This window comes from Sturnus vulgaris (assembly GCF_052056855.1).
Source record: "Sturnus vulgaris isolate bStuVul1 chromosome 38 unlocalized genomic scaffold, bStuVul1.hap1 SUPER_38_unloc_2, whole genome shotgun sequence".
NCBI lineage: Eukaryota > Metazoa > Chordata > Aves > Passeriformes > Sturnidae > Sturnus > Sturnus vulgaris.
Genome location: NW_028275903.1, coordinates 86301 through 110189, shown reverse-complemented (window position 1 = coordinate 110189; position 23889 = coordinate 86301). Strand labels below are relative to the sequence as shown.

General features: G+C 52.5%; 4 protein-coding genes and 10 non-coding genes across 18 annotated transcripts; 5 read left to right on the top strand and 9 right to left on the bottom strand.

Annotated features, from left to right (window-relative positions):
- The first annotated feature begins 9 nt into the window (after positions 1-9).
- Positions 10-2212, top strand: LOC148219505 (uncharacterized). 3 transcript variants are annotated; one of them, XM_088157520.1, is made up of 3 exons: positions 10-537; positions 910-1031; positions 1254-2212. In XM_088157520.1, the coding sequence occupies exons 1-3, from the start codon at positions 324-326 to the stop codon at positions 2049-2051; spliced, it is 1134 nt and encodes a 377-aa protein (XP_088013646.1). In that variant the 5' UTR covers positions 10-323; the 3' UTR covers positions 2052-2212. The 3 variants fall into 3 exon arrangements, 2 of the variants coding, with proteins under 2 accessions (XP_088013646.1, XP_088013647.1); XM_088157521.1 differs by having other exon boundaries at positions 906-1031; XR_015799744.1 differs by lacking the exon at positions 1254-2212 and having other exon boundaries at positions 862-1222.
- Positions 2213-2455: 243 nt separating this feature from the next.
- Positions 2456-5106, bottom strand: LOC148219503 (uncharacterized). The gene is made up of 4 exons (XM_088157542.1): positions 4893-5106; positions 3381-3519; positions 3138-3257; positions 2456-2791 (listed from the first exon to the last, which is right to left on the bottom strand). The coding sequence occupies exons 2-4, from the start codon at positions 3427-3429 to the stop codon at positions 2637-2639; spliced, it is 324 nt and encodes a 107-aa protein (XP_088013668.1). The 5' UTR covers positions 3430-3519; positions 4893-5106; the 3' UTR covers positions 2456-2636.
- TRNAK-CUU (transfer RNA lysine (anticodon CUU)) lies at positions 3814-3886 on the bottom strand. The gene has a single exon. It is a non-coding gene; the product is annotated as a tRNA-Lys (tRNA).
- Positions 5107-6168: 1062 nt separating the features above from the next.
- On the bottom strand, positions 6169-6241 carry TRNAK-CUU (transfer RNA lysine (anticodon CUU)). Its single transcript has one exon. It is a non-coding gene; the product is annotated as a tRNA-Lys (tRNA).
- A 517-nt stretch (positions 6242-6758) lies between these two features.
- Positions 6759-6830, bottom strand: TRNAE-CUC (transfer RNA glutamic acid (anticodon CUC)). The gene has a single exon. It is a non-coding gene; the product is annotated as a tRNA-Glu (tRNA).
- Positions 6831-7948: 1118 nt separating this feature from the next.
- Positions 7949-8021, bottom strand: TRNAV-AAC (transfer RNA valine (anticodon AAC)). Its single transcript has one exon. It is a non-coding gene; the product is annotated as a tRNA-Val (tRNA).
- A 443-nt stretch (positions 8022-8464) lies between these two features.
- Positions 8465-8537, bottom strand: TRNAV-CAC (transfer RNA valine (anticodon CAC)). Its single transcript has one exon. It is a non-coding gene; the product is annotated as a tRNA-Val (tRNA).
- Positions 8538-9284: 747 nt separating this feature from the next.
- Positions 9285-9356, top strand: TRNAE-UUC (transfer RNA glutamic acid (anticodon UUC)). The gene has a single exon. It is a non-coding gene; the product is annotated as a tRNA-Glu (tRNA).
- A 433-nt stretch (positions 9357-9789) lies between these two features.
- On the bottom strand, positions 9790-9862 carry TRNAV-CAC (transfer RNA valine (anticodon CAC)). The gene has a single exon. It is a non-coding gene; the product is annotated as a tRNA-Val (tRNA).
- A 358-nt stretch (positions 9863-10220) lies between these two features.
- TRNAK-CUU (transfer RNA lysine (anticodon CUU)) lies at positions 10221-10293 on the top strand. The gene has a single exon. It is a non-coding gene; the product is annotated as a tRNA-Lys (tRNA).
- Positions 10294-11396: 1103 nt separating this feature from the next.
- Positions 11397-11500, top strand: TRNAL-CAA (transfer RNA leucine (anticodon CAA)). Its single transcript has 2 exons — positions 11397-11434; positions 11455-11500. It is a non-coding gene; the product is annotated as a tRNA-Leu (tRNA).
- A 497-nt stretch (positions 11501-11997) lies between these two features.
- LOC106864063 (E3 ubiquitin-protein ligase TRIM39-like) lies at positions 11998-17642 on the bottom strand. The gene is made up of 6 exons (XM_014893663.2): positions 16967-17642; positions 16644-16739; positions 15834-16064; positions 15054-15076; positions 14287-14402; positions 11998-13976 (listed from the first exon to the last, which is right to left on the bottom strand). Exons 1-6 carry the CDS (start codon positions 17363-17365, stop codon positions 13462-13464), a joined length of 1380 nt encoding a protein of 459 aa, XP_014749149.2. The 5' UTR covers positions 17366-17642; the 3' UTR covers positions 11998-13461.
- Positions 12202-12273, bottom strand: TRNAE-CUC (transfer RNA glutamic acid (anticodon CUC)). The gene has a single exon. It is a non-coding gene; the product is annotated as a tRNA-Glu (tRNA).
- A 2054-nt stretch (positions 17643-19696) lies between the features above and the next one.
- LOC106864062 (E3 ubiquitin-protein ligase TRIM7-like) lies at positions 19697-23757 on the top strand. 3 transcript variants are annotated; one of them, XM_088157506.1, is made up of 7 exons: positions 19697-20235; positions 20618-20713; positions 20859-21089; positions 21296-21318; positions 21529-21644; positions 21921-21950; positions 22424-23757. In XM_088157506.1, the coding sequence occupies exons 1-7, from the start codon at positions 19807-19809 to the stop codon at positions 23431-23433; spliced, it is 1935 nt and encodes a 644-aa protein (XP_088013632.1). In that variant the 5' UTR covers positions 19697-19806; the 3' UTR covers positions 23434-23757. The 3 variants fall into 3 exon arrangements, with proteins under 3 accessions (XP_088013632.1, XP_088013633.1, XP_088013634.1); XM_088157507.1 differs by having other exon boundaries at positions 19700-20235; positions 22472-23757; XM_088157508.1 differs by lacking the exon at positions 19697-20235 and adding an exon at positions 20244-20545.
- Positions 23758-23889: the final 132 nt, after the last annotated feature.

The window sequence follows — 23889 nt, the reverse complement described above, 5'->3', positions numbered from 1 at the left end:
GGCCTCTCTCCTGCGGGTGGGGAATGGTTTCAGCTGCGCTGGAGCGGCAGCGCCTGGCACCCGGCCCCGGGGGCGGTGCCGTTCCGGGAACGCGGCCGCTGCCCGGTTCCCTCCCGCAGGGTCCGGTTTCCCCAACCCTCGGCCCTGGGGCACCCACGGGAAAGCAGCAACGCTGCCCTGTGCTCCCGACAAATCCCGGCATTCCCGGATTATTTTTATTTTTTTTTTTTTTTTTCTCCTTTCAGCAGGGGAGCAGGAAGAGGAAAATCTTTTGGGATACGCTTCCGGTGGGGGATGTCAGCGGCTCTGGATGGAGCTGATTTATGGCCCCGCTGGTGCTGGGGCTTGTGTGGAGCAGCTGCTCCAGGCTCCGATCCAGGGAACCATCTGAGCCCTCGCTGAAGTCCTGTTTCGCCCCTGAAACTTCAGTTGGGGACTCAGATGACCTGGTCGAGCTCCAGGGCTCATCAGGGGCCATAAAAAGCAACAGGAGAAAGGGAATACACGAGGATGCAAAGCCCTTATCAAGATCTGCGGGTGAGTTTCCCGAATCCAAAGAGATCAAGCTCGGGACTGGGCTCCTGCATCTCAAAATAAAAATAGCCTTGGTCTTCCAGAAATATTTTGTGCAGGTTTGGAGGTCGTGCATTAAATGGGAATGATAATTAAAATAAATATAATTTCTCCGGGGCTGGGGCTGTCCGTAACGCGGTGATTTCCACCTGAGACTTCACCAAGTTCTTGTCGTGGCAAACTGGGACAGGAGGGAGCGGCGGTCACCGGGTGACCGGGGGGGCTCAGGTTACCACGGGCTGGGAAATGAGGGATCCTCTAGAGAGCGATTTGTCTTCTCCTAATGAGGACCTGGAATCGGATCGAGCCACCCATAAATTCTGATTTGAAAGCCAGCCCCTGCTGATCCGACACCTCTGAGTCGGGATCTTGGACACATCTGGAGCTGGGGGATGACAAATCCCGACCCCCGAGGTTCTGCCGGTCCTGGAATTGTCCTGCGGAGCATTGCCACCTCTGTACGTGTTTATCTGCCCCTTCTCATGTATTTATCTATTTTTGTATATAAATATATCTATTGATATCAATTTATATGTATTTAAATATTTTTATATGCTTCTATATCACGTCCTATGGAAGGGGAAATCCTTCCCTCCTACCTGCCCTTTATTTTGATCTGTAAATAAATACGAAGTGTGTGTTTTTCCTATTCCACACGTCTTCCCCTCACGTTTCCGCAGTGGAAGGATGAGGTGGTGCCTGCGAACTGGACACAAATCCACGCCCCAACCCAGGGATGCACAAGCAGCCGAGGAAAAGAGCGAAAGAAGCCGCGGGCAGCCTGGTGGGACAAGCGAGGAGAACGAGCTGGGCGCGGGGGGGACCCTGCAAGGGACAGAGGGACGGACAGAGGGACGGACAGAAGCGCATCCCGAGCCCTCCCCGTGTCCCCGGCTGCCCCCGCGTACCTCGGAGCGGAGGCGTCGGAAAGGGGCGTCCTCCCGAACCGCCCGAACCGCCCGGGGTTTTGTGCCGGGACGGGTCTAGAGGGGGCCAGCTGGGCCGCCAGCCGGGTGGCCGCGGGGTCCCAGCGGGACGGGGTCCGGCGGAACAAACCGGCGGCGGCCGCGGCTGCCTCGGACATCGCGGCTCCGCTCGAGCTCCGGCTCCTGGCCGGGCCTCGGGGGCCACATCTGTCCCCTCTGTCACCGCCACCGCCCCCCCGTCTCACTTACCATTCTTTCCCCTCCCCCATTGCTTCTATCCTGGGCACCCACCGGGGTCTTCCCCTCCTCCTCCTCCTCCTCCTCCTCCTCCTCCTCCTCCTCCTCCTCCTCCCCGGGCGCTCGGGTTCTGCTCCTCTCCTCCGTGCCAAAGCTCTTTTCCCTGCCCAGCGCCAGGATCGCGTTTCCAGCACCTCCCTCCACCTGTCCCCGAGCTCGGACCTTCTCCCTGGGCTCGCCTTAACCCTCTCCAGGAACCTTCCAGAGGCTCGGCGGGGCTGGGGAGGGAGCGGAGCTTTTCATCCCTCCCCCTAAACGGTCAAAAATTATTAATCTCGCTGCTCAAATTTGGGGGAAAAGGGCAGGAACGTCTCCTGTGGGGCATCTCCCACCTGCCACAGGTGTCTTGGTCAGGTAAGGAGAGCTTGGGACCCCCGAACCGGCAGGAAGAGGGGGAAAATAAAAGGAGAAGGCAACGTGAGTCTCTGCCAGATAAATATCTGTGGATACACACGTCCTTCATTTCCCCTGGCTTCCAGCAGCTCCCTGATGCTTCTCTCCCAAAATTCCCAGCCAGGAACTTCCCAGCCCCGCACTGGAGGGAAAAAAAAGAAACCCCAAAACCCGGGATGCGAGCAGGAGGAAGCTCCGTGGCTCGTCCTTGGGGTTTGGGTGTCAGGATCGTGTTCGGGGCCACCAGCTGCTCCCAGACCACCGGGAATGCTGGGGCAGGGAAACAGGGACACGAGCCAGTGCCGAGCCTGAAGGTTTATTTTAGAGCCGGTACCAAATCAAGGCTCGCAGCGGGAGCCCGGCGGGGGCCGCCGTCCCCGATTGCGAGCCAAGAGCGGCCGGGATTGGCCCCGGGAGCGCCAGGATCGCGGTCCTGCCCCGGCCGGGTCAGTCCGCGGGCTCCTCGCCCCACTCGTCGTTGCACAGATCGGTCTCGCAGCAGGAATAGCGGGAGGTCAGGCGGGACTCGGCGTCCGACGCTCGCTGCCGGCCGCAGTTGAGGGCGGAGGTGCAGCCCTGCTGGTAGTAAAGGGTCACCTTCCCTGCGGGGGAGAGGAGAACGCCGTAAAAAAATCGGAATCTGGGCTCTGAGGAGAAACCGAGCTCAGAAATATAACCCCCAAATCAAACCACGGCTCGGTTCAGCTGAGAGAAAAAGAAAATCAGGAGATGCGCCCAGAGGGAGAGTCTCCCCTTGCCTTAAAAGCGACTTTTGGAAACTTTTTTGGCACGACCTCCGCGGAGAGCACGAACTCCCTGCCACCCGCCCTTTGCCGGCAGCTCCGTCCCCCCACCCTCACGCATCCAATTTGCTGTTCCAGGGGCCGGGAGAAGGAGAAGGAGGGAAGGGGAGGATGAGGAAGGCCCGGGAGCCGCGGGCAGTCGCACCCAGGCTGGTCTGGATGAGCGCGCACTTCTCGCGGCGCTCGCAGCTCGTCACGTTGGCCCCTCGGAAGCAGCCGAACAGGGGGATCTTGTACTTGCACACGTGGCATCGGAGCGCCTCAGCTGCGGCGGGGCGGAAAAACCGGGATGAGCCCCGGGACGAGGCGGGAGAAGCCGCCCCGGACTCCGGGATGAGGCCGGGATTAGCGGGCGCCGTTGATTAAACCCGGCTCGGTCCCCGCTCACCGGCTCCGGCGCACAGGACGAGGCTCAGCCCCAGCAGGAGCAGCTTCATCCTCAATTTTCTCCGGTTCCCTGCCCGGCCCGGCGCTCCCTGGAACGAGCAGGGCTCGGGAATTCGTCTCTGGGATGAGTTCCCTCAGCCCTGGGACACGGGGGGGGAAAAAAACCGGGGTAAAAACCGCCCCGAGCAGAGAAAATCCCGGTTTGATTCGTGAGATAATCCTTAAAAACAGAAATAGGGGAATTCTGGGGGCTTCAGTGGTTGCGGTTCCAGGGCGGGAGCATCCCAGGGGAATAAAATGATCCAACGAGGATGAAAGGAAATTTATCCCCAAAGTGCTGAGACGCAGCGAACCCAAACCGGGTGGATTAGGGTTAAAAAAAAAGGGAAAAAAAATCAAATTTCCGTGAACAAAGGGATAAAATGATCATCCACCGCCCAACGTGGGGCTCGAACCCACGACCCTGAGATTAAGAGTCTCATGCTCTACCGACTGAGCTAGCCGGGCTGCCGAAAAAAACGCTTTTTCCACCTTTTTTTCCACTAAAAAAATAAATTTCTTTGCGCTTTTAAAAAAATGTTCAGTTATCTAAAAATTAACCCGGTTTGGCTTTTATAGAATATAAAAATAGGAGTAAGAGATATAAAAGTGTAGAATATAAAACCACACGGAAATAATAAAGATGTATTTGGTCATTATAATATAGGATATATTTATGTGCTATAAATCTATTCATTTACTTATTTTAATAGACGATGTATTTATATATTTTATATGTATTTATACACAGATTAGATACCATATAGTAAATTAATTAATATCTTTATGTGTTATTATTTATACTTTATAATAAGATATACTTATATATTTATATAAAATATGCTATATGTTTTAATATACTTTTTTATATTAAAATAAATATATTTTAATCTAAAGCATATTAAAACATATCTATAACGTATTTTATATATTAAAAACAGGGTGGGTCCCTGTTCCCTGGGAAGTTTGAAGAGATGTTGGGACGATCCCGATGGACACGGAGAGCACAAGGACGAACCCAAAATCCCCCAAAAAATCCCAAAAAATGAAAAAAAAAAAATCCCAAAAAATCTCCAAAATATCCCCCCAAAAAATCCAAAAAATTCCAAAATCCCCAAAAAAATCCCAAAAAATAAAAAAAAAAATCCCCAAAAATCTCCAAAATATCCCCCCCAAAAATCCCAAAAAATTCCAAAATCCCCAAAAAATCCCAACAATTTAAAAAAAAATCCCAAAAATCCCCAAAATATCCCCCCAAAAAATCCAAAAAAAATCCCAAAAAATGAAAAAAAAATCCCAAAAAATCCCCAAAATATCCCCCCAAAAAATCCCCAAAAAATCCCAAAAAATTTAAAAAAAATCCCAAAAAATTTAAAAAAAATCCCAAAAAATCCACAAAATATCCCCCCAAAAAATCCCAAAAAAATTCCAAAATCCCCAAAAAATCCCCCAAAATTCCCCAAATCCCCCTTACCCAGCCGTCGGCTCCTCCCGGCTCCCGGGCCCCCGAGCTCCCTTAAATCCCCGCGCTGCCCTCGGGGCCTGAACGACCCCGGATCCCCCGGGAGAGGCCGAGCCCTGGGAACAATGCTCGGGAACACCTGGATAAACACCTGGACAGACACCTGGACAAACACCTGGATGGACAAACGGACACCTGGACGGACAAACAGACACCTGGACAAACACCTGGATGGACAAACAGACACCTGGACGGACACCTGGACACGCGGCCCCCGCTCCCCTCGTCCCCCCCTCCCCATCCCAAAGACCCCACGGCCCGCGGGGATTCGGGAAATGGGGATGGGTTCCCCCCCCCCTCCCCGGTCCGGGGTTAATTAATGCCAGGGGTAATTAGCGCGTGATTAACCCCCTGCCTCCCTGCTGCGCTCGCGGCACCGGGACCTTCCCGAGCGTGAAATTCCTGGGGTCGGGCCAAGCCCGGGGCTCAGATCCTCCTGCCCGAGTCTCTGGGTTTGTCTCGCTCTGTTTGGGGTTTTTTTTTTTTTGTTGCTTCGTGGGGGTTTTTAATCTCCGATAAAGGGAAATTATTAAAAAGGTGGAATAATAATGGTAGTTTAAAATAAAAATAAATCGTAATTTTAAAGGGGAAAAAAAAAAAAATTCGGAATGGAATCATGATTCCTGAAAGGAACAATCACTCTCACTGAATAGGAAAACTCGGAGTAACAATAATAAATAATAATAATAATGATAATAATGATAATGATAATAATAATAATAATAATAATAATAATAATAATAATAATAATAATAATGATAATAATAATAATAATAATAATAATAACATAATAATAATAACAATAATAACAGTAATAACAACAATAATAACAATAATAATAATAACAACAACAACAATAATAACAACAATCATAACAATAATAATGATAATAACAACAATAATAATAGTAATAATAAATTTTTAAAGGAACTACGATGATGACAGTTAATACTATTGCAATCATTATATTTTTAAAAGGTGAAAATAATTTAGGAAGCAAAAAGGATTTAGAAAAGGAATAATAACTTCAAAAAGGACTTTAAGGAGAATGAAATAATTAAAAACTGGAATAATAATTTTTAAAGGAAAAATAAAAAATAGGGGGTTATAAGGGAAGAATAATAATTTTTAAATAAAACAATTTAAAATAATAATATAAATAAAGAGCAAAAAAATGGGATTTAGGTAAAGAGGCTAAAAAAAAAAAAAAAAAAAAGAAAAAAGGAAGCGCCCAACGTGGGGCTCGAACCCACGACCCTGAGATTAAGAGTCTCATGCTCTACCGACTGAGCTAGCCGGGCTCCTGCAGGCGCCACCCCCGGCTCAGCAAAGCCCAGATCGGGCCGGGAAATTCGGGAATTTCCCGGGGCATCCTGGCGGGTTGGCTTCCGCTCAAGCCAAAATCCCTTTAATTCCATTTTTTCAAAAAATCGTAAAAACCCGAAGCGTCGGCCCTTTTTAAAAACTTTTATCCCCCTTTCTAAAATTATTATTATTATTCCATTTTCAGCTATTATTCCCTTTTCAAAAGTTATGCATCCTTTTTTTTTCCCTTTCAGAATATTATTCCCTTTCCCAAATTACTGTTTGCTGTGCAGGTTACCGTTCCCTTTTCCCATTTATTTCCCTTCCTCGATTTTTTTTGTGTTGCGCTGTAAAAGGTGGAGCTGAGGCGGGCGGGAGGTTGGGCGGGGAGGGAGAGGCACAAAAAAAAGGAGAAGAGGGGAGTTTTGGGGGGTGGGAGATGTTCAGTTCTGGAAAGAAGTTTTTAAAACTAAAAAAAAGGAAATTTTTTTTTTTTTTTGTACAAAAGACTCATTCCCTGACCGGGAATCGAACCCGGGCCGCGGCGGTGAGAGCGCCGAATCCTAACCACTAGACCACCAGGGAGCTGAAAACCTATTTTATCTCCCAAAATACAACCTGGAATAAAGAAATTTTTGGGTTGAATTCGGTGGAAATCGTTTTTTTCTTGCCCTCCAAAGGAAATAATCCGATTTAACCCGTCCCGACCCATCCTGGGCTCATCCCCGGCGGCTTCTCAGGCACCTGGGAGTGCAGAAATCACCCCCAAAAAATCCCTTTTTACCCCCATCCGGGACACCCCGACCCAAACCGCGCTAAAACCGGGCAGTTTTCCCCATTTTCCACAGACCGGGATCGTCTCCGCGCTTTCCACGCGGCGGGAAAACACCTCAGAACCAGCGGCTCCCCCACTTCCCGGGGCAGAAAAAGCGAATTTTGGACATCCCGGCAGCTCCGCAGAGCCGCGAGCAGCAGCGGGTGACGCTGCCGGGAAGGACCGGCCCAATCCTTGGGATTTTGGATCATTTCACTGATTTTTCCCAGTTTTTTTTCCCCCCTTCAAACCCGAGTTACGGAAAACGCGGACCGGCCAGGGGAGGAGGAGGAGGAGGGGGAGGAATCCCAGCGGGAGTTCTGCCGCTCCCCCCCCCGCCCCGAAATTCCCCCGAATTTCTGGAATAATGGGGAATTCGGTGCCAGGAGCCCAAGGCGGCCGGGAGGGAGGGCGCTGGATGCGGAATTTTGGCCGCTCTTCCAGGTCACGTCCCCAGAACAAACAATTCCATCGCGGAGCAGGAACGCGTGACTCCCCTCCACACAATGACTTTGATTTTTTTTTTTTTTTTTCGGAGTTTATTCTGGGGGAGAACGAGCCAGGAATGTTTTGGGAGAAGGGAGGGGAAGTCGTTGCTTGGTTTCGAGCGTGGCCGGATCCGAACATTTTAAATTTTTTTCCTCCCTTTCCTCTCAGTCTTGGACCAGGACGGGGCTTGACGGAGCAGCCGGATGGAAATGAGGATTATTTGATAATTTGATTTTTTAAATAATTTCCCCTCTGGGGAGCAAGAAGCGATGGATATAAAGAATTCCTGGAGGAAAATTGCCACCCCAAGGGGGGCGGCTCAGAACCCCCCAAAATAAACCCGAAATGAAACCCCAGACAGCGAGAGGGTGGAAAAGGGAGAGAATTGCCCAAAATGAGCTGTTTCTGCCTGGTTTCGAACCAGGGACCTTTCGCGTGTTAGGCGAACGTGATAACCACTACACTACAGAAACCCGCGCGGGTTCTCCTGGGTATCAATTTTGTGGCAATTAACAGAAAATCCTTTATTTTCCCTTTTTCCCGCAATGTCATTCACATCCCGCGTCCTTTTCTCCTTCCTTGCCTGGAGGATTTTTCCCCACCGGGGCCTCCCTTGGCTGCGCAAGGCCGAGAGTCCCCGAAACCGCCCCGGTTCGGATCGCGGGGGGAGGAATTCCCTGATTAAAATTCCTCCAGACGCCCCAAAAACCACAGCGGCTCGGCCTTCAAGGTCCAACTTCTCTTTCCACTTGGCCGAAGCCGGGATTAAACCGCTCGGAATCGTCACAGCACAAAATCCTGCAAGGCCTGGAAAAAATACCGGGAAAAGAACACCAAAAAAAAAACAAAAAAAAACCCAAAAAAAAAAAAAAAAAAAAAAAAAAAAAAAAAAAAAAAACCAAAAAAAAAACTGAGCTGTTTCTGCCCGGTTTCGAACCGGGGACCTTTCGCGTGTGAGGCGAACGTGATAACCACTACACTACAGAAACGCTGGGATTCTCCCGCTTCGCAGCTTTCCTGGAATTCCGGGAACCCAAATTCCCTCTGGGATATCCAAACCCTGGGGGAAAAGCTCGGCCCGTCCTTTTGGGTCCATTTATGGCTTTTAATTCTCTCATTTATCACCTTTAATTCTCTCATTTATCACCTTTAATTCTCTCCCATATCTCATTTAATTCTCTCCTTTATCCCATTTTATTCTCTCCCATATCACCTTTAATTCTCTCCCTTATCCCGTTTTATTCTCTCCTTTATCCCTTTTAATTCTCTCCTTTATCCCATTTAATTCTCTCCCTTATCCCATTTAATTCCCTCCCTTATCCCATTTTATTCTCTCCCTTATCCCATTTTATTCTCTCATTTATCACCTTTAATTCTCTCCTTTATCCCATTTAATTCTCTCGTTTATCCCATTTTATTCTCACCCTTATCCCATTTAATTCCCTCCTTTATCCCCTTTAATTCTCTCCCTTATCCCATTTAATTCCAGCCGCGGTTGGGAGGTTGAGCTGACAGACCTAAATAAAGGAAAAAAAAAATTTTAATCGATTCGTTAATTGCCTTGGATTATTATTATTCGGGGGGAATTTTAAAATGAATTTTGAATTCTCCACGATTTCTCCTGGTTTTGATTCTTCCCCAAGCCGTGTCCCGGAGCCGGTGGGGAGAGGCGATTTTGGGAAGGTTCGCTGGATGTAAAATCCCCTGGGAATGGTAAATTTTGGGATATTCGTCAGTCCCTGGTGGTCTAGTGGTCAGGATTCGGCGCTTTCACCGCCGCGGCCCGGGTTCGATTCCCGGTCAGGGAACGGGATTGTTCAGATTTTTCTTAAAAAAAACACGAAATTCCCCAATTCCCGCCGGTTTCGGGTGGATTTGTCGAAGCTCTGGAGCTGTTCCTGCTAAAATCCCATCCCCACCCTTCCCTGGCGCTGAATTTTGGGAGAATTTTGCCTGCCCCGCTTCCCCGCACCTTTGGGGGGGACACTTGTAGGAGTTCCTGACCAAAAAAAGTTTTGTCCGTGGGGAAAATTAAAATAAAAAATGAACCCGGCTCTGGGTTATAAACACGGATTTTCACCGGCGCCAGGTAAAGGAGGAAAAATTAAACAGTTCGGTGCTATAAAAAAACTCTTTTTTTTTTTTAATTTCTTTTTTTTTGTTCCTCCCGGCATCGCCATGATGAATTCGGAGGAATGTCGAGAGAAGAAAATAATCAAAAAAATTATAATTTTGGGGAGCTGTTTCTGCCCGGTTTCGAACCGGGGACCTTTCGCGTGTGAGGCGAACGTGATAACCACTACACTACAGAAACGCTGTGCCGCGCTCCCCGCCCCGCCGCAAAACCGGCGAAAAATTAAAATTAAAATTAAAAAAAAATTAAAATAAAAAATTAAAAAAAAAAAAAAGGATTTTCCCGCGGAATCCCAGGCTGGAATTCCCGAACGCGGCCGCGGGTTCGGTTAAAGGCGGGTTCTGATCGCCGAGGCAGAACCGACGGAATTTCCAAAATTGCAGGAGAGATTTTTTTTTTTATTTTTTTTTTTTTTTTCTCCCGGAGGCTTTTCCACCCCAAGACGATTTGCCTGCGGGGAGAAGAGGGGGAAACGGCGGGAATTTCTGTTTTTATGTCAAATCTTGCCAATATCGGTCTGTAAATTCCGCTCCCCGCAGCCCGGCTAGCTCAGTCGGTAGAGCATGAGACTCTTAATCTCAGGGTCGTGGGTTCGAGCCCCACGTTGGGCGCTCCTTTTATTTTTCTTTTTTTTTTTTTTTTTACCTAAATCCGATTTTTTTTGCTCGTTATTTATATTAGCTTTTAAATCATTTTTATTTTCTAAAATTTGATTTTTTAAAAAAATTTTAAATTATTATTCTTCCCTTATAGCCCCCTATTTTTTATTGTTCCTTTTTGAATTATTACTTCATTTTTTATTATTTCATTCTTAACGTCTTTTTTGAAATTATTATTCCTTTTATAAATCTTTTTTACCTTGTGAATTATTGTTCCTTTTAAAATATAATATAATAGATACAATAGTATTAATTAATAGTAATTAATAGTATTAATTTTCATAATCGTTATTTTTAATTTTTTTTTAATTATTATGCAGGGTGTTCCTATTTTTATTCAGTGAGAACGATTGCTCCATTCAGAAATTACGATTCCGTCCTGAAATTCTTTTCCCTCGGCTGACAACCATTATTGTTCTAGCTGTTTAATAATTACCCTTTATTAGTAATTAAAAAGCCCCCACAACCCAAAAAAAATAAATAAATAAAAAGAATAAAATAAAATAAAAATAAAATAAAATAAAATAAAATAAAATAAAATAAAATAAAATTAAATTAAATTAAATTAAATTAAATTAAAATTAAAAAAATAAAATAAAATAAAATTAAATTAAATTAAAATAAAATAAAAATAAAATTAAATTAAATAAAATAAAAATAAAATAAAAATAAAATAAATAAAATAAAATAAAATAAAATTAAATAAAATAAAAATAAAAATAAAATAAATAAAATAAAATAAAATAAAATAAAAATAAAATAAAATAAATAAAATCAAATCAAATCAAATTAAAATAAAATAAAATTAAATTAAAATAAAATAAAAATAAAATAAATAAAATAAAATAAAATAAATAAAATCAAATCAAATAAAATTAAATTAAAATTAAATTAAAATAAAATAAAATAAAATAAAATTAAAATAAAATAAAATAAAATAAAATAAAATAAAATAAAATAAAATAAAATAAAATAAAATAAAATAAAATAAATAAAAGGGCGACAAACCTTATTTGAAATCCCCGATGGGGATAATTTTGCCCCCAGCCCTCGCCGTCAGGATGGCCGAGTGGTCTAAGGCGCCAGACTCAAGGATTCTCCTTCCCTCGGGAATTCTGGTCTCCTCGTGGAGGCGTGGGTTCAAATCCCACTCCTGACAGCGCTGCCTTTTTTAAGAATTTGCTGAGAATTTTCTCCTTTTCCCGCCTGTGCTTTCCCTTTTTCGAATTATTATTCCCTCAGAAATTATTATTTCCGTTTTTAAATTGTTGCTTCCTTTATAAAATCATTATTCCCCTTTTCAAAGCATCGCTCTCTTCCTAACTTTTTTCCTTTCTAAAATTACTGTTTCTTTTCCAATTATTATTTCCCTTTTTAAAAGCCTTCATCCCCTTTTCCCAAATTACTATTCCGGTTTTCAAATTATTGCTCCTTTTCCAATTTTTTTTTCCCCTTTTCCACATTATCGTTCTTTTTTTAAAATCTTCTTCCCTTTTGAAACGATCCCTGCAGATAATCCTGACGCACAATCACCCCTCCCTAATTGCCGTTATTTAATTATTCAGCTGCAATTATCTCAGCACGGCGGGCAAACGCCTTCCACACAAACGTCATCGGGGGGAAAAAAATGCAATTAGCGTTATTGCTGTTCATTTATTAATTTATTCATTTATTCATTTATTCATTTATTCATTTATTCATTTATTCATTTATTTATTGCTCAGTGACAGAAGGCGGAACGGGAAAATCTGCGGCAAGGGAGAGGCACGAAAAGAGGAGAAGAGTTTGGGGGAGTTAGGAGAGGTTTAAATATGAACGGATGAGGAAAAAAAAAATTGGATTTAGCGAGAAAAGAGCGGATTCCCTGACCGGGAATCGAACCCGGGCCGCGGCGGTGAGAGCGCCGAATCCTGACCACTAGACCACCAGGGAGGCCGCGGGGACACCCCCGAACCTGGTTTGGGTAGGGACGGGCTCGGGGACACCCGAGGGATCCGGACCGAGACCCCAAACCGATCCCGGGGTTTGATCCCGACCCATCCCAGAATGGGATCCCGAACCGGGATGGAGCTCGACCCCAGAATCCCAGGAGAAAACCCCCATGGACCCCGGGATCTGATCCCAATAAACCCCGGGATCTGATCCCAATAAACCCCGGGATCTGATCCCAATGGACCCCGGGGTCTGATCCCAATAAATCCCAGGAGAAAACCCCCATGGACCCCGGGATCTGACCCCAATGGACCCCGGGATCTGATCCCAATAAACCCCGGGATCTGATCCCAATAAATCCCAGGAGAAAACCCCCATGGACCCCGGGATCTGACCCCAATAAACCCCGGGATCTGATCCCAATAAATCCCAGGAGAAAACCCCCATGGACCCCGGGATCTGACCCCAATAAACCCCGGGATCTGATCCCAATAAATCCCAGGAGAAAACCCCCATGGACCCCGGGATCTGATCCCAATGGACCCCGGGATCTGATCCCAATAAACCCCGGGATCTGACCCCAATAAATCCCAAGATTTGACCCAAATAAACCCCGGGATCTGATCCAAATAAACCCCAGGACATGACCCCAATAAACCCCAGGGTCTGACCCCAATAAATCCCAGGACATAACCCCAATAAATCCCAGGACATGACCCCCAGAATTCCAGGACAAGACCCCGATGGACCCCGGGATCTGACCCCAATAAATCCCAAGATTTGACCCCAATAAACCCCAGGACAAGACCCCCCATGGACCCCGGGATCTGATCCCAATAAACCCCAGGATCTGACCCTGAGGGACCCCGGGTGTCCAAGCTCCAGGAAAAGCCTCCGGTGGTCCCAGGAGATGATGCTGCTGGACCCCAGGAGTCGAGGTGCCAGGAAATGCCCCCAGATTGTTCCGATCGCCCCAATTATTCCCATTCTTTGTCCAATCCCCCTTTATTTCCCATCCTTTTCCCCTCTCGCCCTCCCCTCATCACCGCCCCGGCACAGAAAGTCTCTCCCAGCCCCGCAATCAGCATTTCCCTGAACCGGCCACGGCTCCTGGGTGGCAGAAATGATGGAGAAAGGGGAAATTCCCACCCCAAAGCCCCCCCGGATCAGGGACCCGTGGCAGGGGGGTCAGGGGGACAGCGTGAACTGGCAGCCCCTGCCCAGGCAGAGCAGGGGCAGCAGCCGCTCCCCTCCGAAGGACGCGGGAGGGTACGCGAACATCGGCACCTCCCTCTGCGAGTCGAAGAACGCCACTCGCCCGGCCTCGTAGTCCAGGTAGACCCCGACCACCTCGGGGGCTTCGGGCAGGGAGATGGGGACGGCGGGGGACGTGAGAGCCTGGCACTGGCTCCCGCACTGCCCCACGGCCCAGATCCCCACCTCGGGCTTGACGCTGATCCGGCCCTTCCTGGGCACCGACTCCTTGGCCACCCCGACGGCCCAGGCGGCCCCGTGGGCCACCCGCACCTCCCAGAAGTGGCGGCCGGAGCCGAAGCCCTCGCGGCCCAGGACGCAGCGGGAGGAGTCGAAGCGTTTGGGGTGGTCGGGGATGTTCCTGCGGGTGTCCTCCCAGCGGACTCGCTTCCCGTCCTCGGACAGGGCGAGCCGCGGGTGCGCCGTGTCCGGATCCAGCGTCAGGCTCACTGCGGAGGGAGGCGATGGCCACGCCTGGGTGTCGCCCCTCGGGGGTTTCGGGGTTGGTCCCGTGTCCCCCAGAGTCTGGGGGGCTCCGGGGCTGGCTCGATGCCCGCGTGAGGGATGGGGAGAGTGGAAAAGCCAACAAAGAGAATTTGGCTTGGAGCAAAATGAGGCTCTGGAGTCTGGGGGTGTCCCACGGCTTTCCTCTCTCGAGTTGCCGTGTGGAAAATTCCGGGATTTTCACCTTCGAGGGGCGATCTCCAAAGGTGACACTGACCCAGCTCTGCCTCCAGCCCTCCCCTGGTCCCTCCATACCTTGGAATTTCTTCAGCATCTCCTTGAGCCTGAAGTTTTTCTGGGGCAGCTCCGTGGGTTCCTCTGCCAGCTCCGGGGGAGTCTCCACCGGCTCCGGGTCATTCTGTTTCTCCAGCCTGAAAAGGAGGAGAAGATTTTCTCCACAGAAATTAGGAATGGTGGGACTGGAGAGGCAGCTGGGAAGACTTGAAAGGTCCCAAACCATCCCAAACCATCCCGAGTCTCCACGATTTTATAATTCCATTCCTCTTGGGTTTTGGCATCTACGGGAGGTTTTTGGGTTTGGGTTTGGGTTTGGGTTTGGGTTTGGCTCATCAAGGAGCTCCTGGAGAACGTTTGCTGACCCAGCCATGGCTGAGAGTCTCCGAAGATTTTCTGCCAGTGGAAATCAATAATCAATAATCAATAAAAATTACTTTCCCTGTCCACTTTCCTCCTTCCCACCTCCCAGCTGAAGGGGACACAAGCAGCTCTGTTAAAGGGCGGAGGATTCCCTCGGAATTTAACACTTTGAGCTGTTGGTTTTGACAGGCTGAGAAGGAAAAGCTCGTCCCTCCGGGAGCAGGGAGGTTCTCCTGGATCAGAGAGCAGCTGCAGCAGAGCTGGGGGTTCCTGCACCCCCCAGTACCTGACCCTGGCCTCCAAACTGGAGTCGTGTCCCGCACGTCCCTGTCACACAGCTCACGGATTGCTGGGGTTCTGGAGCCCACCAGCCACGGGGACAGAGGACAAGGAGGTGTCAGGAAAGCAGGAGAGGAGCCACAAACCTGCGGAGGATGTCTCTGCTGTCCTGCGGGGCAGAGACAGACACACGGATCAGAGGGACGGCGGGGTCAGAGCCGAGCCAGCCCGGGGTGGGCGCGCAGGGAGGGCTCTGGGGTGACCCCGGGGCGCTGCTGGGCCTGAAGGAGAAATTCTGGCTCTGCGGGAATTGAGGTGAGGTCACGGCAGCCTCAGTGAGCACTCGGGTTATCAGCACCATCCCCCCGGCACAGGCGGGCCGGCTGCTAATGAACCCCTCTGCTAATTTGAATCCGTGACTGTTTGAGTGTTTGGGTGTTTGAGTGTTTGGGTGTTTGAGTGTTTGCGTGTTTGAATTTCCAGACATTTGAATGTTTGGATTTCCTGATATTTGATTATTTAATTACCTAACCAGGGGCCAAGCCAAGTCTGGACGTGGGCTCAGACGGGGACTTTGGTGGCAACCTTGAGGCCGGGGGAGCCCTGGTGGTTTCCTGCTGTGGACAAGGGATCCAGACCATTGCCTGGGGGCGTTCACCTGGACAGGTGAACCCCAGTGCCCAATCGGGATGACTTTGTGGGCGTTGAAGGGAATAATTTAGGACCGAAAAAAAATGTCTTTTAAAGGGAGTTTTTACACCTCCAGGTCGGACGGGGATTGGAGGAGTGTGGCCCCGTGGAAGGTGCCCTTGTTGTGGTCTAGGTGAGCTCCTCCCTGCCCAAGCCACGGTCCTGGGACTCTGTTTAGGGTTGGTTTGGCTAGTGGCCTCGTGGCCTGGTGGCCCGGGGCTTTTCCGAGCTCTCACCTGCAGGAGCTCCCAGGGCGGCTGCTGGCACTTGTCCTCCAGCTCCTGGACCTGCTGGCCCAGGGAGGAGATCTGCTCCGAGAGGCGGCTGATGTTCTCCTCCTGCCTCCGCACGATGTCCCGCTCCAGCTCTGCCAGCCGGCCCAGCAGGAGCCGCTCCTGCTCCTCCAGGAGCTGGTGCAGCTCCCGCACCCGGCAGCGGAGCCGCTGCCGCTCCGCGTCCACCCGCTCCTGCAACGGCCACGGGCCGGGGTGAGGGGCCGGGAAATGCCCCCAGAGGGGGCTGGAGGGGGATTCGTCACCGCCAGAAATTCCGGGGTTCTGGCAAAGCTTGGGAAAAATCAAGCCCTTTTTTTTTTCCTCTTTTTTTCTTTTTTTTCTTTTTTTTTTTCTTTTTTTTCTTTTTTTGTTTTCTCTTTTTTTTTTCTTTTTTTTTTTTCCCTCTCTCTAATTCTATGCGAGGATTGCTGGCAAAGCATTTTCCCATGGTCTGTAAACTTTACCCCCAAAAGGCTCCAGACCTTTGGACAAGGGAAGATGCAAAATAAACCCGTAAACGGATTAGTCAGACATCAGGGAAAGGGAAAACAAAGCAAAAAGGGTCGGGTGATTCCCATTTTCTGTCTGTTCATGGGGAGAATCTGGGAATGCGCCAGAGCACCCGGAGGGAGACAAAGATCCGCAATAACCTGGAAAAATCCAGGTTTCGGTTGGATACCGGGGAGAAACTGTTCCCGGTGGGGGCGGTGGCAGGCCCAGGTAGCCCAGGTGCGCCTCCACCTCCATCCCCGCGGCCGCAGGGTCACTCACCAACAAGTCCAAGCTTTTTCCTTCCTCCGCCGCCTTCAGCCCCAGCATCTTCTCCCTCCTGTCCCTGAGGATCTGCGCGTGAGCCTGGAGCTTCTCCTGGACGGGGAGGAAGCCCCGGGTGGGCTCCTGTGCCTCCATCCCGCCCTGCGGGGAGCGGCCCGGGGGCGGCCGCCACCGACGGCACCGGAGAACGGGCGGGGAAGGTGCGGAAACCCAGAGCTGGGCAAGGAAAACGCCGCTCACCTGGCCTCCCCTTCCTCCTCCTCCTCCTCCTCCTCACCCTCAGGGACACCCGCACCCCTCCCAGCCGGCCCCACCCGCACCTGGTGCTCCTGCGCCGCTTCCTCGATGGGCACGGCGGCGTGCAGCCGGTGCTCGGGGCCCTGGCGGCACACGCGGCACACGGGGCTCTGCTCCTCCTCGCAGAACAACTTCAGAGCCTCTCCGTGCTCGGGGCACAGCCGCCCCCCGGCCGCCCCCCTGAGGCTGAGGCGCTGCGCGATGCGGATGATCGCCGCCAGCTCCCGGTTGGGCCTCAGGCTGCGCTCCGGGGCCGTCTCCCGGCACCGCGGGCACGGGAAGCTCTCCCGGGAGCTCGCCCAGCAGCGCTCGATGCAGCCCCGGCAGAAGTTGTGGCCGCAGTGGATGGACACGGGGTCCTGGAAGAGGCCGAGGCACAGCGAGCAGGAGGCTTCGGTGCGGAGAGACCCGGGCTGGGCCATGGCCGGGGCACGAACCGGCACCGGAGCCGGAACCGGGGCGGTTTCGCTTCCCCCCCCGCGGCCGGGCCGGCCCCGCGGCTGCTCCGCTTCCTGCAGGTGCCTGCGGGGCCCGGGGACCGAGAGCGACAGCGGAGCAGATTGGCTGTGACACGAGCCGGGCTTGGCGCCGCGAGTGGCACCGGCTCCTTCAGCACCGCCTCTAATCCCGGGCTTGGTATCGGGATTGGTACCGGGATTGTTTGGTACCGGCTCTAATCCCGGGCTTGGTACCGGGTTTGGTACCGGCTCTAATACCGGGCTTGGTACCGGCTCTAATCCCGGGCTTGGTACCGGGATTGGTACCGGGATTGTTTGGCACCGGCTCTAATCCCGGGCTTGGTACCGGGATTGGTACCGGGATTGTTTGGCACCGGCTCTAATACCGGGCTTGGTACTGGGATTGTTTGGTACCGGCTCTAATACTGGGCTTGGTACCGGGATTGTTTGGTACCGGCTCTAATCCCGGGTCTGGTAGCGGGATTGTTTGGTAGCGGGATTGTTTGGTACCGGGATTGTTTGGCACCGGCTCTAATCCCGGGTTTGGTACCGGGGTTGTTTGGTACCGGCTCTAATCCCGGGTTTGGTACCGGGATTGTTTGGTACCGGCTCTAATACCGGGTTTGGTACCGGGGTTGTTTGGTACCGGCTCTAATACCGGGCTTGGTACCGGGTTTAATACCGGGTTTAACACGGGACTGCAGCCTCAGCCGAGCCGGAGAGGCGCCGAGAATTCCCCCTCCCACCAGGCTGGCAGCGGATTGGAAGGGGGTGGAATGGAAATTAAACTTCATCACGTTCCGGCTTGGTTGGAATCCACCGCTCCTCTTTCACTCCCTGCTCCCCCAAAAATCACCCCGGGAAAGCGAGAGGCGGCCCCGAGGCGGCCCTGGGGGTTTGGAGCCCTGGTTTCCCTGCTTTCACTGCATTCCTTTTACATGTTTTAATTGATACATTGAATTTCCATGCGAATTTAATTCACTGATTCACTCCTGGCTCTGTAATCGAAGGGCACCGCCACGGGGTGGGAGCTCGCCGCCATCCCTGGCCCATCCTTTGCTGCTCATTGCTCCTCCCGACAATTCAGCATCCCTGAATTCCAGCATCCCTGAATTCCAGCATCCCTGAATTCCAGCATCCCTGAATTCCCGGCTCCAGCACCGCCCCCAGCACCTCCATTCAGAAACACTTTTATTCTTCTTCTCACTTCTCCTTTTACACAGGAAATCGTTTCTCTCACGGGCCGGGGCTGAGCCGCTGACCACAGACTTTCCTATTTTTAACTTTCCTTTTCTTCCAAGAGCCCCCTGGACCGCTCGGAGCCCTTCGCGTGCAGAAGCCACCGGAACTCGGAACTCGCTGATGCCCTTTTATTTTTCTTTTCTTTTTTTTTTTTTTTTTTTTTTTTTTTTTTTTTTTTTTTGAGGTTATCCGCCCAAAACTCACCCGCCGTTAATTCTGTGCGGGAGTTTTTTGGGGTTCCGGGTTTTCCGGTGCTCGGAACACTCAGACTGAAACCTGGGGGGGCGGCTTCGTGCTCAAAACACCTTTTTTTTTTTTTTCTTTTTTTCTTTTTTTTTTTTTTTATCTGGGGCTAAGGTTGATTTATCGGGGGCTGAGACGTGCCGGGAGCTGGGACGGATCAAGGCTCCCCTTCCCAAGGGATTTCGGTCTCGATTAGCCGGGTGTAACCACCGTGAATTCTCCAGAGGCAGCTGGAGGCTCGGGCTGAACAGACAAGGAGAGATTTCCTCAGTGCCAGGGGAAAAGGAAATCAGCAATCCAAGGTTTTTCTGCGGGATTTTGCTCAGGTGCTGCAGGGTGCAGGTAGATCCAGGGCTGGGAGCAACCTGTCTCCTTTTCTCACCGTTCCAGGGAAAAAAAACCCACCTCAATAAAATCATCTTGAAATCTAAATTTGAATTTTAAAAAGATCCACATTTTAAAACCTTAATTTAAAAAAAATAGGAAATCCATTTTTTAAAGAATCCATATTTTTAGAAATCTAAATTAATACAAAAATCTGCATTAAGATAATCTGAATAAGTGACATTTAGACATCTGAACGTAGGCCAGGAGAAGGGCTGGGTTTTCCGCCGCTCTTGCTTTCAAGGCATCAGCCAGACACAGAAATTTTTTGGGGCAGGAAAAGAGGCCCCGATTTGCCCCGCGGGAGGAGGGAGGGGGCTCCCATTCCCACCCCTCCCCTTCCACGGGGTCTCACCCTCGGGGCTTCCCTCCCCAATCCTCGCTCCTCACCGCGCCGGGGATCCCAAAAATTCCCCCGGGACCCCCGGGGGGGCACAGCCGGGAGGATTTTGGCCCCCGCCCGTCCCCGCCCGGCTCCGCCTTCCCCGGCGCGGGGAGGGGAAGGAAAGCGGCGGCTCCGCAGCCCCCGGGGCTCCATGGCCGCGCTCCCGGGCGAGGCCTCCTGCCCCGTCTGCCGGGAATATTTCCGGGACCCCGTGTCCATCCACTGCGGCCACCACTTCTGCCGCTCGTGCATCGAGCGCTGCTGGGAGTGGCCCACGGGCGGCTTCGCTTGCCCGCGGTGCCGGGACACGGCCCCGGAGCGGAGCCTCCGCCCCAGCCGGGAGCTGGCGCGGGTGCTGGAGATCGCCCGGCGGCTCAGCCGGGGGGAAGCCCTGGGGGTCGGGGGCGAGGAGGAGGAGGAGGAGGAGGAGGACGGGGAGGAAGGATGCCGGCGGCACCGGGAGCCCCTGGAGGTTTTCTGCAAGGAGGACGGAGCGCTGCTGTGCGCGATCTGCCGCGAGTCCCGCGCGCACCGCGCACACACCGTGCTCCCGGTGCCGGAGGCCGCCCGGGAATTCAAGGTACAGCCCGGGATCTCCACCGGGAGCGGGGCCGGCTCGGATTTGCCCCACATTTGCCCCCCGGCCCGTCCCAGGGGCACAGGACGCGCTCCGGTGCTTCTGCTCTCTCTGTTCTTCCTCGAGCCTGGAGGGATCCTTCATCCTCCTCCTCCTCCTCCTCCTCCTCCTCCTCCTCCTCCTCCTCCTCCTCCTCCCTGCCCAGCTCCAGCCGGTCCCCGAATCAGCAGGAACGCGGACAATAACAGCGGGAATGTTTTCCTGGAGCGGCAGGAGAAGCGGAGCTGCTCGCCCTCCAGGCCCTGCCCAGAGCGTGGGTTTGAAGCCGCCCCAATCTCCAGAGAAACGGGGGGTTTATTTATTTATTTATTTTTCACCCCCTCAGGAACAAATCCAGGCTCGGCTGCAAACCCTGAAGGACGGCAGGGACAAACTCCTCGCGCTCCGGGAGGCTGAAATGAGGAGAAACTGGGAGTATTTGGTAAATGCTGCGGAGCGGAGGGGGGAGTGGGCGACCCCCGATGGGTTTCCAGGGGGGAGTGGGGGGGGTCCCTGGGGCCGGGGTCGCTCTGCAGGGAGCGGCTTTGACTCGCCCTTCCCACCCAGCCGCGCTCCCCGTCCCGCAGGAAAACACCGAAGCCGAGCGGCAGAAAATCCTCGCTCACTTCCAGGGGCTGCGCCTCTCCCTGGAGGAGCTTTCCCGGCACCTGCTGGCCCGGCTGGGGCACCTGCAGGGCCACATCGGGAGGGTGCAGGAGGAAAGGGTGACGAGCCTGACCCAGGAGATCTCCCGCCTGGACGCCCGAGTCCAGGAGCTGGAGGAGAAGTGCGAGCAACCCGCCAGGACCTTCCTGCAGGTGACGGGGACAGCGAGGGGCGGCCTCGGATCACGGCAGGGGGTGGAACTGGGGGGGTCTCCGGGGGTCCCTTCGACCCCAGCCCGGTGTCTCAGCGGTTTTCCCGCTGGTTGGACTCCACGGGCCTGGAAAATCCCCCCGAGTGTCGGTGTTCCCGCGGCCCGGAGCCATTCACGGAGCCCCCGTGTCCCTTCTCTCCCTTCCAGGACATCAGCGGCACCTTGAGCAGGTACGGACGGGATTTCCTGAGCTCCGCCTCCCGCCCCCGGCTGCCATCGAGGGCTGGATCCTTGCTTGGCCTCATTTCGAGACCGAATATTTGGTTTTGTGGCCGAACCCCTGGCCAAGGGGCCTGACCCCATCCCCAAGGCTCCTCCGTGCGTGCGCGCTCAGAATTCCCGGGGGGGATCCTCAACCTCTTCCTGCCGTCCTTCTGCAGCCTCGGAAAGGAAATCCTCCAGCTGCCCCCGTCGCCTCTTCTGGAGCTGGAGAAGAGAATTCATCGCTTCAGGGAGGAAAATATTCTCCTGGAGGAGACACTGAGGAGCTTCCAAGGTATTGGGAGCGGGCTGGGGGGTGAAGAGATGAATTTCATTGCTTTTATTATATATATAAATTTATTTATGTTTATTACATCATAATGCGTATGCGCAATCATTAATTATATTTGTTTTCTTAGAGCATATGCTGCATTTTATTGCAGTTTATTTCAGTTTTATTTTATTTTATTGCAATTAATTTTTTGATTGCCATCCCGCTTTATCACGACTCTCAGCCTCCCCACATTCCCCTTCCCACTGATCCCACGCCTCCCTTCTCCCCTTTTTTCAGACGTCCTGGTGTTCGAGCTGCCGGAGAAAAGTGAGTCTGGCACGGGGGGTGAGGGTGGGAGGCGCCGAACGAACGACGGGGACTGAGGGGAAAACCCCGCGGGGAGCCGGGGACGCTCAGGGCCGGGACGGTGAAGGCGGGATGGAGGAGGGATAAAAACGGGATAAAAGCGGGATAAAAGCGGGATAAAAGCGGGATAAAAGCGGGATAAAATCAGGATGAAGGAGGGATAAAAGCGGGATAAAATCAGGATGAAGGCGGGATAAAAGCGGGATAAAATCAGGATGAAGGAGGGATAAAAGCGGGATAAAATCAGGATGAAGGAGGGATAAAAGCGGGATAAAAGCGGGATAAAAACGGGATAAAATCAGGATGAAGGAGGGATAAAAGCGGGATAAAAGCGGGATAAAATCAGGATGAAGGAGGGATAAAAGCGGGATAAAAGCGGGATAAAAGCGGGATAAAATCAGGATGAAGGAGGGATAAAAGCGGGATAAAATCAGGATGGAGGAGGGATGAAGGCGGCATCCACGGGATCCCCTCTGGCGCAGTGACGGTGACTCTGGACCCCAGCACGGCTCATCCCCAGCTCCTCGTGGCGCCCGACGGGAGCAGCGTCAGCTGGGAAAGCGCCCCGGACCCTCCCGGGGACGAACCCGAACCCGAACCGGGACCGGGACCCGGCACCGGCACCGACCCCTCCGTGCTCGGCCGCGAGGGCGTCACGGCCGGGAGGCGCTGCTGGGACGTGCAGGTGGCCCCGGAGGGCTCCTGGGCCCTGGGGGTGGCCACGGAGACCCCCGGGAGTGGAGGAGAGACCCCCGGGAATGGGGGAGAGACCCCCGGGAATGGGGGAGAGACCCCCGGGAGTGACACAGGAATTCCCGGGAGTGAAACAGGGACCCCCGGGAGTGGAGGAGAGACCCCCGGGAAAGGGACAGGAATTCCCAGGAATGGGACAGGAATTCCCGAGATTGAGACAGGGACCCCCGGGAATGGGGCAGGGACCCCCGGGAATGGGGCAGAAATTCCCGGGAATGGGGCAGGGACCCCCGGGAATGGGGCAGGGACCCCCGGGAATGGGGCAGGGACCCCCGGGAATGGGACAGGAATTCCCGGGAATGGGGCAGGGACCCCCGGGAATGGGACAGGAATTCCCGGGAATGGGGCAGGGACCCCCGGGAATGGGACAGGGACCCCCGGGAATGGGGCAGGGACCCCCGGGAATGGGGCAGGGACCCCCGGCAGTGCCGAGTGGGAGCTCTGGTCCATGGGGCTCTGCCAGGGCCAGTTCTGGGCTCTCACCTCCCTGGAGCGCATCCCGCTGTTCCCGAGCCGGGCTCCCAGCAGGGTGCGGGTGGCCCTGGACTACGAGAGGGGCCAGGTGGCTTTTTTTGACGCGGAGCAGAGGAGCCTGATCTTCGCCTTCCCGGCCGCCTCGTTCAAGGGCCGGAGCGTCCGGCCCTGGTTCCTGGTGTGGGGCGAGGGCTCCCGGATCACGCTGTGCCCCTGAGCTCCCCCAAATCCCGGGGGTTCTCGCCATTCCCGCCGCTTCCAGGGATTTGTGCCCTCCCGAGTCTCTTCCCGCTCCCTCGGGGTCGCTGCCCCAAATGTGGGGGCTGCGAGCGGAGCCGCGTCTGTCCCGCCCCAGTCCCTTCCCTCTCCTCCGACTTTGGATGAAGCGAAAACTCAACGTTCACGCGTTTAAACTTCTTCTCTGTTCGGTCTTTCCTGCTCCTGGGATGTCGGGATCGAGCCGGAATTTCGTTTAATGAAACCCCATTTTGTCTAATTAAACCCCATTTTGTCTAATTAAACCCCATTTTGTCTAATTAAACCCCACTCCCGGTGGTCGCCCCCCCGGCAAGAGCCACAAGCCCCGCGCAGGTGGCCCAGGGACGGTCCCTGCCCCTTCTCCAGTGCCGGCACTCAGGAAGGACGCGGGAAATCACAACCTCTTATTATTATT

Bases quoted from the DNA above. Each gene is read 5' to 3' on its own strand.
- LOC148219505 (XM_088157520.1), top strand. From the start codon at position 324: ATGGCCCCGCTGGTGCTGGGGCTTGTGTGGAGCAGCTGCTCCAGGCTC. The intron at 538-909 runs GTGAGTTTCCCG...TTTGAAAGCCAG, and splicing joins GCCCTTATCAAGATCTGCGG to CCCCTGCTGATCCGACACCT. The intron at 1,032-1,253 runs GTACGTGTTTAT...ACGTTTCCGCAG, and splicing joins TGCGGAGCATTGCCACCTCT to TGGAAGGATGAGGTGGTGCC.
- LOC148219503 (XM_088157542.1), bottom strand. From the start codon at position 3,429: ATGAAGCTGCTCCTGCTGGGGCTGAGCCTCGTCCTGTGCGCCGGAGCC. The intron at 3,258-3,380 runs GTGAGCGGGGAC...GCCCCGCCGCAG, and splicing joins CGTCCTGTGCGCCGGAGCCG to CTGAGGCGCTCCGATGCCAC. The intron at 2,792-3,137 runs GTGCGACTGCCC...TCTCCCCCGCAG, and splicing joins GCTCATCCAGACCAGCCTGG to GGAAGGTGACCCTTTACTAC.
- LOC106864063 (XM_014893663.2), bottom strand. From the start codon at position 17,365: ATGGCCCAGCCCGGGTCTCTCCGCACCGAAGCCTCCTGCTCGCTGTGC. The intron at 16,065-16,643 runs GTGAGTGACCCT...TGGCCGTTGCAG, and splicing joins GAAAAAGCTTGGACTTGTTG to GAGCGGGTGGACGCGGAGCG. The intron at 13,977-14,286 runs GTATGGAGGGAC...CTCCCTCCGCAG, and splicing joins GATGCTGAAGAAATTCCAAG to TGAGCCTGACGCTGGATCCG.
- LOC106864062 (XM_088157506.1), top strand. From the start codon at position 19,807: ATGGCCGCGCTCCCGGGCGAGGCCTCCTGCCCCGTCTGCCGGGAATAT. The intron at 21,090-21,295 runs GTGACGGGGACA...TCTCCCTTCCAG, and splicing joins CCGCCAGGACCTTCCTGCAG to GACATCAGCGGCACCTTGAG. The intron at 21,645-21,920 runs GTATTGGGAGCG...CCCTTTTTTCAG, and splicing joins GACACTGAGGAGCTTCCAAG to ACGTCCTGGTGTTCGAGCTG.